The sequence below is a fragment of the Marmota marmota genome, unplaced genomic scaffold (genome assembly GCF_001458135.2).
Source record: "Marmota marmota marmota unplaced genomic scaffold, marMar, whole genome shotgun sequence".
Classification (NCBI taxonomy): domain Eukaryota; kingdom Metazoa; phylum Chordata; class Mammalia; order Rodentia; family Sciuridae; genus Marmota; species Marmota marmota.
In genome coordinates, this window is record NW_026000005.1 from 50,692,186 (window position 1) to 50,704,520 (window position 12,335).

A 12,335-nucleotide genomic window follows, 5' to 3' on the forward strand; every position below is an offset into this window, starting at 1 on the left:
CCCGTGGTGGGGACCGCACGTGTCGCGGGCCGTGTCGGGGCGGGCGGCAGCCGCCGCAGGACGAGGCCACCGTTTCTCTTAGTCCCGCGTCGTCGTTACCAAGTGAACCTGCCCTTTCCTCTAGTGGGACGCGTGACAGCGCTGTCGTGCCTTGGTGACAGGTTTCCGCATTTCTTAGAAAGGCACCCGGCCGGCGCTCACGACGTGGGTGTGAGTCACTTACTAAAGGAGAGCGGCCACGAGCAGCGGCACGAGCAGCAGGCGCTTCGTGGCTCTTTTGTAAAGAAACTAAGTTGAACCCGGAGAGCGGCGTTGGTCGGCCCCTCGCCCCCTTAAACTCCCAGCGTGTTCCATATAAAGGACAGTCATACTACTTAGGAGCCTTTAGACGGTATTTGTTTCTCATAAGAGTATTTAAATAAAAATTTGAGAACTGGGAAAAGGACTAGCTTAAATGTTCTTGTGTGTATAAAATAGCAGACCCAAAAGAAGATAAATACCAGCTGATGACAAATCTAATCTTAGTACTGTGGGGTTTAGTGCTTAGTATTTCTCTGATCTGTGTCTACATTTATGATAGTACCGTAAGATGGGCTTCATTTTTAAATTAGTGTTAACGAACCTTTTATCTTTATGAAAGCATAAGAGTAAATGAGGTTTTTCTCCTATTTTTGACTTTAAAGGCTCCTGGAGGAATTGCTACACCCCCAGTGTATGGTCAGCTTTTAGCTTTATATTTGCTTCACAATGACATGTAAGTTCCTTTTACCTGAAACTAACAGTAGCTGCTTCTTCAAGGTTACACAGGAATTAGTTTTGCCTTTAAGTAGACCATGTAACTCAGGCACAATGGGCTGTATCTCCTATTATAATACCTATTATACCTATTTCCTTTTCAATCAAAGCATAATGAATTATGTTTACATGGTTGTGTTAAGATAGATTTGTTTTACAAATGCCTTTCAAAAAGCATTTTAATTTATTATGAGAAACTACAGTGTAGTGAATTCCTTTCTTCCATTGAACTTTTTTTTTAATCTTATGATCTCTCTGTTCTTAACTTCACATATAATCAGTAGATCAAAAAAAGCTTAAAGGGAAGATTGAGAAAGCCAAAAATTCATTATCAACATGTATGAGATTTCCTAGAATTTTTTTTTAAATTTCTATTCACATTTCTTAGGAAAATAAGCATAGCTGTGCTAAAGAGTAATAGTCTCCTGTGATTCTGACCCATCCTGATAAAATTTTGCTTGAAATTCTTCCAAACTCTTTGATATCTTTTTAAAAAAACTAAACTGAGGTTTTCATTACACATACATAAATTATTTGCTTCATTTTTTTATAATACCATTATTTTGTATTTGTTTCAACCCCTTAAAAATTCTTGCATTGAAATTTTAGAGACTGCCAAGAGAGGTCTTATTTTTATTTGAGTAAATTATATGGGCAGTTCTGTGTATGTCTGTAATTTTAGTGTGCTTTGTTTTAGGATCTGTATCATTAATTTTAAAAATTCAAAAATGACAAAATATTATTTTGATGAAAATGTTTCATGTGTTTTTATCTGGAAAACCACTCCTATTTCTCCATGACAAATTCATATAAAACTAAATTTTACTCTGTATTGTGTGTAGTATTTTAAAGTGTACTTCTTTTTGTTTGCATTGGAGCCCAGTGATTTTAAGTACTTATTGAGCTGATGTTTATTTCGTTTTTATTTATTCATTCATTAATTCATTTTGTTCTTTGTGTAACTTAGGAATAATGCAAGATATCTTTGGAAAAGAATACCACCTGCTATAAAATCTGTAAGTATTCTTTTCAAAATAATTTAATTTCTTTAATATAGTAGTGGCATTCACTTAAGTGGCAGTCTCTTAAAACTTCTTGTTTTCATTTCCATGTCACAGAAATAGTTAAACCAACTTTGAAGTTAAAAATAGATCTTTAGATTCCTCTGAGAAATTTAAATTTCCATGGACTGGTACAGAAGTCAGTGTTCCTCTCCTACTGGTTAAACTTCCTGAGGTGGGGCTTGTGAGTGTGCTTCACCAGTTAACAGCTGAGCCACTTTGCATATATGATGGCAGAGGCTGAGGCGGTGGTGATTTCCAGCTGCTGTGTGCAGTTTTCTATAATGGTACTCACACATTTTTTAAACTGTTATTGTTTATAAAAATATTCAAAAAGTGACTATTCACAGCATTAAGATTAATTTCAAGTGATAACTCTCTTTTCCTTTTTAGTAGATTGGAATATTCCTGAGCTTTTTTGGCTAATAAATAAGAACTATAAATTAAACACATAGTTTCTGTAATATTAGTGGAAACTTTGATGTTAGGTTACAGTGAATGGCTCTTTGATTGACAGTCTGTTAATAGCCAGTTCACTATTACTCTTTGTCCTAAATTTTTATGTATTTGCATAAGTATAAAATATTTATATGAGAAAAATTAATGGAACCGTCTTTAAAAATAACAATGCTTAAGATAATTCGTCTGCAGGCTTAATTCTGAAATATTTTTTAACTTTCTCTTGCTTTAATTTGCTGTTGTATTAAAAATTGTGTATTAAATGTACAAATATTTTCCACAGTTTATAAAAACCTCGGCAGTAGAAAAAATAATTGCATCTCTTAAAAGAAATGTTGAATTATGTCTTAGTATAACAACTCAAAGAGTTTTTTGTCATTTCTGGTATTTTAAAGTACAGTTATAAGTACATTGCAGAATGAATACCTTCAAAGGCAATAATATGTATTGCAGGCAAATTCTGAACTTGGGGGAATTTGGTCAGTAGGACAGAGAATCTGGCAGCGGGATTTCCCTGGTATCTACATGACCATCAGCGCCCACCAGTGGTCTGAGACAGTACAGCCAATCATGGACGCACTTAGAGGTAACATTTCTTTCAGAACCTATGTTGGACTAAGTGCATCTCCCTAGGTGCTGCAGGGTGGAAGTAAATCAGTGTGTTTTAAAAGTAGATATTTTCTCATAGGCAAGTGAGCTGGTTTTCAAAATTCAGTGTTAATATTTGTTCTACTCTTCTTCATTGTATGTTGCTTGAGATTATATCAGCAGCTAAGGGCTTCATTGTCTTTTTATTCTAGATAAAATTGCTTTTGTTAGTAACAGGGTTTTTACTATTAAATCTGGTATTACTGTCACTCATGGTATGGATGGGTAAATCTGGGCTTCAGATTTTGTTAGCCTCAGACTTTGATAACTGTTGTCTCCAATTTCTGGATTTTTAACTAATCAGTTGAATGCATAGATGCTCAAATGTGTTTTTAATTTCTTTGAAAGGTTGTAAGCCTGGCTTCACATAGCACTATCCCATGACAAAAATCACGTCTCAGCCTCTCTCCATTCAGCCACCACTAGCGTTTGCTTCTGGTCTTCTTGGCTCACTGTTTGATAAGTGTATACAATAATTGCATTACATTGTTGTCTTCTTTACAGATGGTAAAGATTGGTTTTGAGATACATATAATTACCTTGAGATGGTAAAACAGAACAATGTAAATTATAAAACTGGACACATCTACGTTAAATATGAATGAAAATGAGCAGAATTTCAGGGCAGGCAGCTGGGTGAGAAGGGAGCAGAGTGGAATCAAGTTGTACAAGTACAGTGGGCTCGTTTTGAAAACTGCCTTCTGAAGAATTCAGATATGCCTCAAGGAATTATTGTAGTAATGGACTTTCTTAGCTAGGGGCTCATTCCGTTAATGGCAGTAGCGAGGACCCAGGATGAGGCTTGAGACTCCCAACTTAGTCGGCAAGTGTTCTGTGGTATGCCTTTGGTCTCTGGTTTCATTTCTTCCGAGCACCTTTTCTCATCGTGGAGTCTCTGTTAGAGTTAAGAATTGAAGCAGCTCTCAGACCCTTTAAGAACTGTATAGCACTACTTGTGGGGCATGGTCTCTGGAGCCTGGCTTCCTGGTGTTTACTTCTGGTTTGGTCACTTGTTGAAGATGACCTCGCAGTGCTTCATTTTTGTCGTTTGTGGAACAGAATTAGAAATAGTACTTTCCTCAGGTTGTTAGGATGAATTAATATGTTTAAACACCTGTGTTCTAAAGCATTCATCTCTTTACCTACAATATGCATGAACATACTCTTAAGACTTTTACAACTCCCCAGATTCATAAATAGTAGCATGTTTTCCCCCATAAATTGCAGCCTGTTGAGAGTAGTATCATAGCAGATTTGAGTTACTGCTGAGTTTAATAGTTTGCTTTTCAATGCATTACACATTTGTTCTCTAGTTAAGAACAATGACTAAATTAATTAATTTTCTGTTGTTACAACAAAGTGCCTGAGGTTAGGTACTTTATAAAGAAAATAAGTTTATTTAACTCACAGATTTGGAGGCCATAAGTCCAGGATTGGACAGTCGTGTCTGTGTGACCTCCGGTGAGAGTTTCGTGGTGGATGGCATCACAGTGGCAAAAACACCAGTGGAAAAGATCACATGGTCAGGCAGGAAGCCAGAGAGGTTCAGGGGCCAGGCTTGCTCTTTTGGTAAAAATCTGTTCTCCTGTAGCTGGGGTCCACAAGAGCTATAAATCTCCTCCAAAGGCAGTGCCCCAGTGGTCTAACTACCTTCCATTAGGCCACGCCTCTTAAGGGTTTAGGTGACATCATTACATGGAATACAAAGTTTCCAACACATAACCCTTGGGCAACACGCTGAAACAGTATCCAAACCACAAGTCACTTTCTTAGATTTCTTTCAGTTCTGTTCTAAATTAGTCATAGTCCTGTGAGGAAGGTTGAAGAAGGCTTAACAGAGACTCATGAAAACCTTGCATTCACCAGCAAGAGCTACTGAAGCTCCCGGGGACTGAGGCCTGGAGAGACAGGGCAGGGTACTGGTAACTTTGGGAAGGGGGCTGCCTAGCAGGAGCTGTGGATTCAGATCAGTTGGAGAAAGTCAGGGAGGGAGCAGAGGACGTTCCCTGACCTTTGCCTCTGGCCTGTGATGCCTGATGGAGCCCCCACTCGCCAAGCCAAGGAGCTCAGATGCTCCAGTCATTGGCAGCCATCTTCCCTGCACACAGCAGGGTAGAGAGGGAGAGTGGGTTAGAGGGTGGCACCCTGACCAGCTCATCTGCCCTCTGTCTCTAGCACTGGCAGAGGCAGTCCTTGGGGGTGATGGGCACCCCAGTATTGGTTGAACACTGAATGGGCATTTCTGTGAGGGACCTCTGCTTCCACTAAGAACATGTCCCATGTTTGGTCACCACAGTGTTGGGTGCTGACTCAGTTCCGTCCACTAGCATGTGTCATGATGTGACAAACTGCACAGCTCCTGAGAGTCACAGAGTGACTGGTCAGAATGTGTTGTGTCAATCATTTATGCCAAGTGGAAAGTAGCCGAATGCCGCATCCTCTGCTGGTGCTGGGATTGCCGAGCCTTTGTTTTGCTTCCCTCGGCAACCTGCTTCTGTCCCCCAGCATGTTCAGTTTCCCAGTTATACCTCTTGCTGCTTCTCGCCTCCCCTTCAGCTGTCCTCTTCACACTCTATTTCTGTTCTGCTCCCTACCCAAAAGCCTGATCAAAATATTTGAAGGAGACAATATTTTTAAAACACCGTAGGCTTGCCAGGCCAATGTAGCTGTGTGGCTTACACTTGTATTTTCCCAAGGAGGCAAATATGTGTCCCTTGTCCATTGCTGCCTCAGTTCTTTCAACTGAATGTCTGTAGCCTTCAACAGAAAAAGTCCCAGTATCTCTAAATTGTTTTAAAAGTCTGTTTAGTTAGGTTGTCTGTGGGTTGGTAGAAAGAAAGAAGGAGCCAAGTGCAGGACAGTGGCAGTGAAGGAACAGCTGAGTGTCAGTGATTTCCAAGGATTATGAGAAAGCAAGGGGACCTGGGGTCATGCACCATTGGGTCCTGGTGACAAGGCCCACAAGCTTGTGCTCATCACATGCCTCACTGGAGGTACTGGCCACGTTGTAGATATAAAGACAAAATCGACAGCATTGTTTTGTCCGGAATTTTGGAATATAATTGAGAAGCTGGAGGTGGGCGGAACAATGTGTACCTTAGATGGTTAAAAAAAAGCTTATTAAATTAGAAACGTAAACAGTAATGCTATGAATTTAGAGAGGGATGGAGATTGTCCAGAATCGCAGTGCTGTAGGAGGAGTTTATAAACACATCTCGGAAGAGTTGCAGAGAGGAGGCTGTTGCAGGCCATGGAGCAGTATCACCCAAAAGCCCAGGGGTCGGAAGGAGTAAGACTGAGAGCTACGGAACTAGTTTGGAGCAAAGGATGTCTGAGGGAGTTGCTATCATCGTGTTGACAGTGGCCTAGGAATGGAGAGAGGACTTCAGTATGTTATGGGTTTGTTTTATATGTGCACTTACCTATCAAGTATGGAAAGTAAAATCCAAAATGTTTCTAAGCATGTCTGCAGCCAGATGGAGGAGCCCTCGTGTCACCAAAAGTATTGGACAGGAGGAAGGTAGGCCAACTGGATGGGACAGCTCTCTCATTTGTGTGTTTAATGTGGACATGTAAGCCTGAGAAACATCCCCAAGACCATCTGAAGAGTCGATGTGGCTGGTGTCTAGACCCCCTTCTCATTAGATGCAGTCATTCAGTGTTGGCATTTAGAATTTTGAACCTAAATGAAGTTAAGAATTTGATGCAGACTTGGAAGTTAGGACTCATGCTCCATTACAAGGTTTATTCCACAACTCAGGTGTGATCATATGTTAGGGACCCTGCTGAGGTTTTCTTATTGTTCACTCCAGTGTTTATAAGGAAATACAAGAAGAATAAGAGAAACTTAAGATGTATACTTGAAGTACATAAATGTGTTTCAGTTAAATTTTTATTAGAGTTTGAGTCTTGTGTATATTAACTGTTTTCCATCTTTATAACTCTCATTGCCGTCAGATCTAAAAGGAAATGTAAGAAAAGTTTGTTTTTTATCAGCAGTATTTGAACCCTTATATGTGCTTGGCAGGCACGTGCATATGCTAAGCACAGACATCTTTGGGTTGATCTGGTGTTGCTCATGAGGACTGGGCAAGGGCAGCGGTGCATGGTAACCGCTGTTAAAATGCCTGCTCTGTTGGTTCCCTCACCACCCTCCCCACTTCCACAATAGATGCCACAAGGAGACGCGCCTTTGCCCTGGTCTCTCAAGCATACACCTCGATAATCGCTGATGATTTTGCAGCTTTTGTTGGACTTCCTGTAGAAGAGGCTGTGAAAGGTACTTGAGTTTACTTTTTACTGAAAAGGAAAATAGAAGAGAGGTGTAAATTACAGGTTCACAGTGCCTTCTCTGGACCGTGAGAACAGGGTGTGTTTGGGAATTGAGGTTGTGCTGGCTTTTTAGGAACGTGATATGAAACATGTATTGCACACCACCCCCAGTGGGGCTTTGAACAACAAGCACAAATATGCTCATTGCTCACACTTAGAAATCTGTGTTTCATTCATGCTTGGTAAAGTTAGTCTCATCCTATAGCCCTGTTTAGCCCATGTTTTCCCCACATTTCCCACCTGGGCCCTGAGTGCCTATTGCCCGCTCTGCCCATTCCTGGAATATTGCATGCACTTTGTTGCATTGTTATATAATGATTGACATTTCTGCTCTCCAACTAAAGTAGACGCTCCATCAAGTACCACATCTTTTCTTTTGCTTAAATTTCCAGGGCCTAGCACAGTTCTAGACACATAAAGGACAAGGTGTTTGAAGTTCCTTTTTTTCTCAGTACTGGGAACTTAGGGCTTTATGCATTCTTAGTATGTGCTCTACCACTGAGCTACATCTCTAGCCTAGATGTATGTGGTTACTCTCATACAAACATGAATCTATGTCTTTTCTCTTAAAATTGTTCTGTGATTTATCTAATGTGTATTATATTCCAGAGCCCATACTCTTAGCTGACAGCCTGGGCATGAATCCTGGTCCCCAATATGATTATAAAAGACATCATACATTTTGCTATGCCTGTCATTAATAATATAACACTCTATACAGAACAAACCATCTATTAGTGATTAAAGCAGCCTGGTAGAGTAGCATGAGATGCTTTGCTATATTTCCGAAATAAGTTAACATGCAAGTGACAGGTTGATTGAAACATGTCAGATCTCCTGTACAAGTAGAATAGTGGATGGGTGTGGGTCTGGTGAATGTTTGGGTTACATCTTAACCTGTGTGTGAAATGTGCATTTCCAGGTATACTAGAACAAGGATGGCAAGCCGACTCCACCACCAGAATGGTTCTGCCCAGAAAGCCAGGTAGGCTGAGCTCTGTACCCATTCCTTCAGCACTAAACTCCAAGACCGCTTCAGGGTTTCAGGCCTTGAGTTTGGATAATTTGATATAAAATGCTAACATGATGGAAATAACTCACATTCTAAATATAGATAGGAGTGTTGGCACTTAAGGTAGAAAGGATCTTAAAGGTCATCTAGTCTTTAATTTTTAAAAAGGTTTTCTTGTGTACATGAGTTGTATGTAGGCATCTTGTGGTCATGCGTCATGGTTTGTGTTGACAGTTAATATCCCATCCTTTTATCTGTGGAGCCATTTCTAACTGCTCACCCTCAGTATCTGAACTTTCAGCCTGTTAAGTTCCTCTCTCCTCCTTGTACTTGAGCCATACAGATTCTTCTCCTATGGCTTCGCTTTCTCAGGATTATTGTTGTCGCCTGCCTTTCAAGGCCTGAAATCCCGCAAGCCTTCCCCGTCACCTTAGTCTGAGTCCACAGCCCCTCCATGTTGCTCTGCAATGAGCCACACTTGTTCCTGCTGCTGGCTTCTCTCCCTCCTGCCACCACAAGTGCTCTTATCTGCCAGCTCTTAAGAGCCAGGCATAATGTCCACCTTCACAAACCCTTTGACATCAACCCCAGTTTCCTTCACCTGCTCTGAACACCTGCTGTTTACATACTGCTGACCACGGGCGGGTGGTACACCATGTCAGTGTGCCAAGCTATGTGAGGGTGCAGAACGGCAAGCTATGTCCCAGCCACTCTGGAGGCGAGGGAAGACTAATGAAATAGAGTCTGTCATCATCCCTGACTGAGACTCAGTGGCTGTAAATGTGTATTTTATGAAAAATGGTATATTCTATGAAAGGTCTTGACAATGACTTCTGTAAATTGGGCTATGATTTTTTTTTTTTAATTTAGTTGCAGGGGCCCTGGATGTTTCCTTTAACAGGTTTATTCCTTTATCAGGTATGTGTTTTCATATGCTCTTTTTAAAATGTTTCATTGTGCTTAGCATCTTTTTTGTAATATGTATGCATTTTTCTTAGTTCTTAAGAAACAGGTTCAATTCTATAAATTTGTCGTGATACACCTGATAGAAGGGTGAGACTGGGCTCGCCTGGTGCAGCGGCGCCCTGTAGGTAGTGCGCCTCCTTACCCCACCTGGGCCCCACAGCTCCTCACTGTTGATCCAGAAGCATTCTAAATGCTGAACACAGCTCCTCCAGGGTGGGCTCCTGTGTCATTTTGTTCACTGACAGTGTAATATTCTCCTAGAATGGAACCTAGCACCTGAGAGGCCCTCAGTAATTATTCCTGGATTAATGTCCCTGGGTAGAGGCTTTCCATGAAATGCTGTTATCTCCTAAGAGATGCTGGACATTAAACACGCTTTGAGCCTTGGCCTAGAGAGTGTCAGTAACGGCTATAGCTGCAGTGCCGCTGTGCCTCTAGGCCAGCTGGGGAGAACATGTCTTGGAAGTGTGCAGGCCCCTCGGAGGCACAATTTTGTCTAAAAGCAGGTAGCTCCAAGAGAGTTACTTTTGGGTTAAAATTAAAGACATGAATGGGGTGGGTGGCAGAACCAAAGCGTTGTCACACTGGTATCTTAACTTGAAATGTGTTTCTGTCTTCAACATGCAGAGCCTGCCCCAGTTCCACCAATCCCCAATGAACAGCAATTGGCCAGACTGACCGATTATGTGGCTTTCCTTGAAAATTGATGTACCATTCTGAATTCAGCATCCACTTCAGAATCCTGTACACTGACAAATACAGAAATGTAAAATTTTTATTTTCAATTTACTGGATGGATTATACGCACCTCAGCATTCCTTACTGAGTATGTGATAAAATACATATATAATATAAAAATATTATATATATTTTGTCCTTAAACATTATGCTAAATAGATGTTAAAGCAATTCTCATTTTGTAATATTTAACAATCTGGTTGGAGCCCATCAGTATTAAGCGGTTAGTTTATAGTTCCTGGAGATCCGCAACGCGAGCTCCCTGCCTGGTGTAGAGCACAGCTGTCACTGCCATCCCTGCCTGGTGCACACCTCTGTCTGCACCACTGGTGGAGAGGCACAGCTAGAGCAGGACGGTGCTCGGGGCAGAACCTGAATTGCTGGGATTGTGATTCACCCTCCTTGGAGAAAATGTTCCCTTTTCTCCCACCTCTGGGGAATCACTAATAGGTACAGAAATATAGCTAAGGAGCAAGTAGACCATTTTCCTGAATAAACCAGTTTGTTAGTGTTAGTTTTTTCCCAATACTGGGAGTGCATTCATTGCTGGCAGTGGAGGGCTTGCCGGGCACATGCCATGTTCCCACGTGTTCAGTTCAGAGGGGAAGGTTGAGTGCACAGTGCCTTGTGTGGCAGAGAAGCGTTACGGTGAGTGAGGCGCTCCATGCAACTCTCCTGCGTCCAGTTGGTTGCTGACATTTACCCTGAGGTTCAAGTTCTGCCTTTTGAAGAATTGCTGAACACCTCTTCATTCTTTATGTGACAGCCCTCCACATATTTTGAGTTTGTTTATTGTATCTTTAGGTTAAAATACCCCTTAGTTCATTTATTCTGCATTTGTTCAATAAATATTTAATTGAATTCTTCAACTGTTCCATCTGAGCTAGTTTCTAGAGTTTTCACTGTCTTGGTCTTCTGTGGATACTTTCTAGTTTGTCATTGCCTCTCAAAATAAGAATGTCTTAATTAAATAGAAAAGACCTCTATATTGAATCTGTGGTAATAATTACATAATTCATGTTTTCATTCATTTTATTGGGTATTTCAGTTTTTCTTAACATATATGGAAATATCTTTTATTTGCAATTATATTTAATCTGGATAGGAACATCATGTTGTTAAAATGTGTTTTACAACTGAGGAAATGGAAATGTGAGAAGTCTTCCAGATGTTAAGTACACATCATGTCCGTGAGCTTTGTTTTTCATGGCAGATTGGAACCAACCAAAAGTTCATTGATGGGATTTTTGGAATAAGCAGTGCTGTAGAGCGTGGACCGTAGCTCTAAAAGGCGTAGAGGTACTCTCTGAGCTAACATGGAGTGACCTCCAGCTGAAAACAGAATAAAAATAAAAGAGAATTAAAAACGAATAGTGCTTCAAGGACCTGTAGAATAATATCAGGACATCTAATATAAGTGTGATCAAAATCCCCACAAGAGGAAAATTAAGTCTTTTAATCGTTTTGAAAAATATGCAAAACTTTTTCAAATTTGATGAAAAGTATACAACTCAGATTAATGAAGCTTAACCAATCTCGACCAAGATAAACACACACAATACAAAAGTATGTAATAAAAAAAAGTTAAAGCAAATGGGCATCATCTAGACAGGTATGAAAGATAAGAATTAATAAACACAGAAACTAGGCAAGCAATCAGAAAATGGAGTTACATCTTTAACAGCCTGAAAGGAAAAAAAGGAATTTTTTCTTTCAGGCCTGTAAAATAGAAACTTTAAAACTATAGTTCTAAATCCAGTCAAAATGTCCTTAAAAATTAAAATCAGAAAAAAACTTTTTTAGACCAAAGAAAAATTGGAGAGTTCAACAGCAGAAAAACTTCACTGAAGTAAATATTAAAGTTCTTTCAGCAGAATAAAATTATATTAGATATAAATTAGACCCACACAGAGGAATGAGGGGTTAAAAATGATAACTATCTGGGTGTATATGAAATTAATTTAATGGCTTTAAAAGACATTTTTAAAGCAAAATAGTGTATTGGAGGATTTTTAACACGTAACATTATATGTATATAAAGCATATGGCAAAATACGATAAAGAATTAGGGGGAAATTAATATGTACTTTTATAGCATTATATGTATATAAAAGCATATGGCAAAATACAATAAAGAATTAGGGGGAAATTAATATGTACTTTCAACAATTTAATATAAAGTTAAATCATGATAAGGAGACAATCCATATAGTTAAGTCTAGAGTTGCAGTGTTCAATATGGTAGCCACTGGCTGCAGGGGCTTAAATTTAAATTAGTGAAAATGAAATGAAATTTAAAAATCAGCTCCTCAGTTGCACCAGAT

The 12,335-nt window shown here is 39.9% G+C and overlaps 1 protein-coding gene across 2 annotated transcripts in view; it reads left to right on the forward strand.

Moving 5' to 3' along the window:
• Positions 1–10,877, forward strand: part of Cops8 (COP9 signalosome subunit 8) — an 11,057-nt gene extending 180 nt beyond the window's left edge. The window contains exons 1-8 of one of the 2 annotated variants that reach the window (XM_015481620.2): positions 32–391; positions 684–754; positions 1,763–1,811; positions 2,769–2,901; positions 7,135–7,242; positions 8,218–8,280; positions 9,178–9,225; positions 9,901–10,877. In XM_015481620.2, the coding sequence (XP_015337106.1) occupies positions 753–754; positions 1,763–1,811; positions 2,769–2,901; positions 7,135–7,242; positions 8,218–8,280; positions 9,178–9,225; positions 9,901–9,980 (483 nt within the window). In that variant the 5' untranslated portion in view covers positions 32–391; positions 684–752 and the 3' untranslated portion in view covers positions 9,981–10,877. Of the gene's footprint in view, positions 1–31; positions 392–672; positions 755–1,762; positions 1,812–2,768; positions 2,902–7,134; positions 7,243–8,217; positions 8,281–9,177; positions 9,226–9,900 lie in introns of those variants that run through there. The other variant, XM_015481621.2, reaches the window with a different exon arrangement.
• The last annotated feature ends 1,458 nt before the right edge of the window (positions 10,878–12,335 follow it).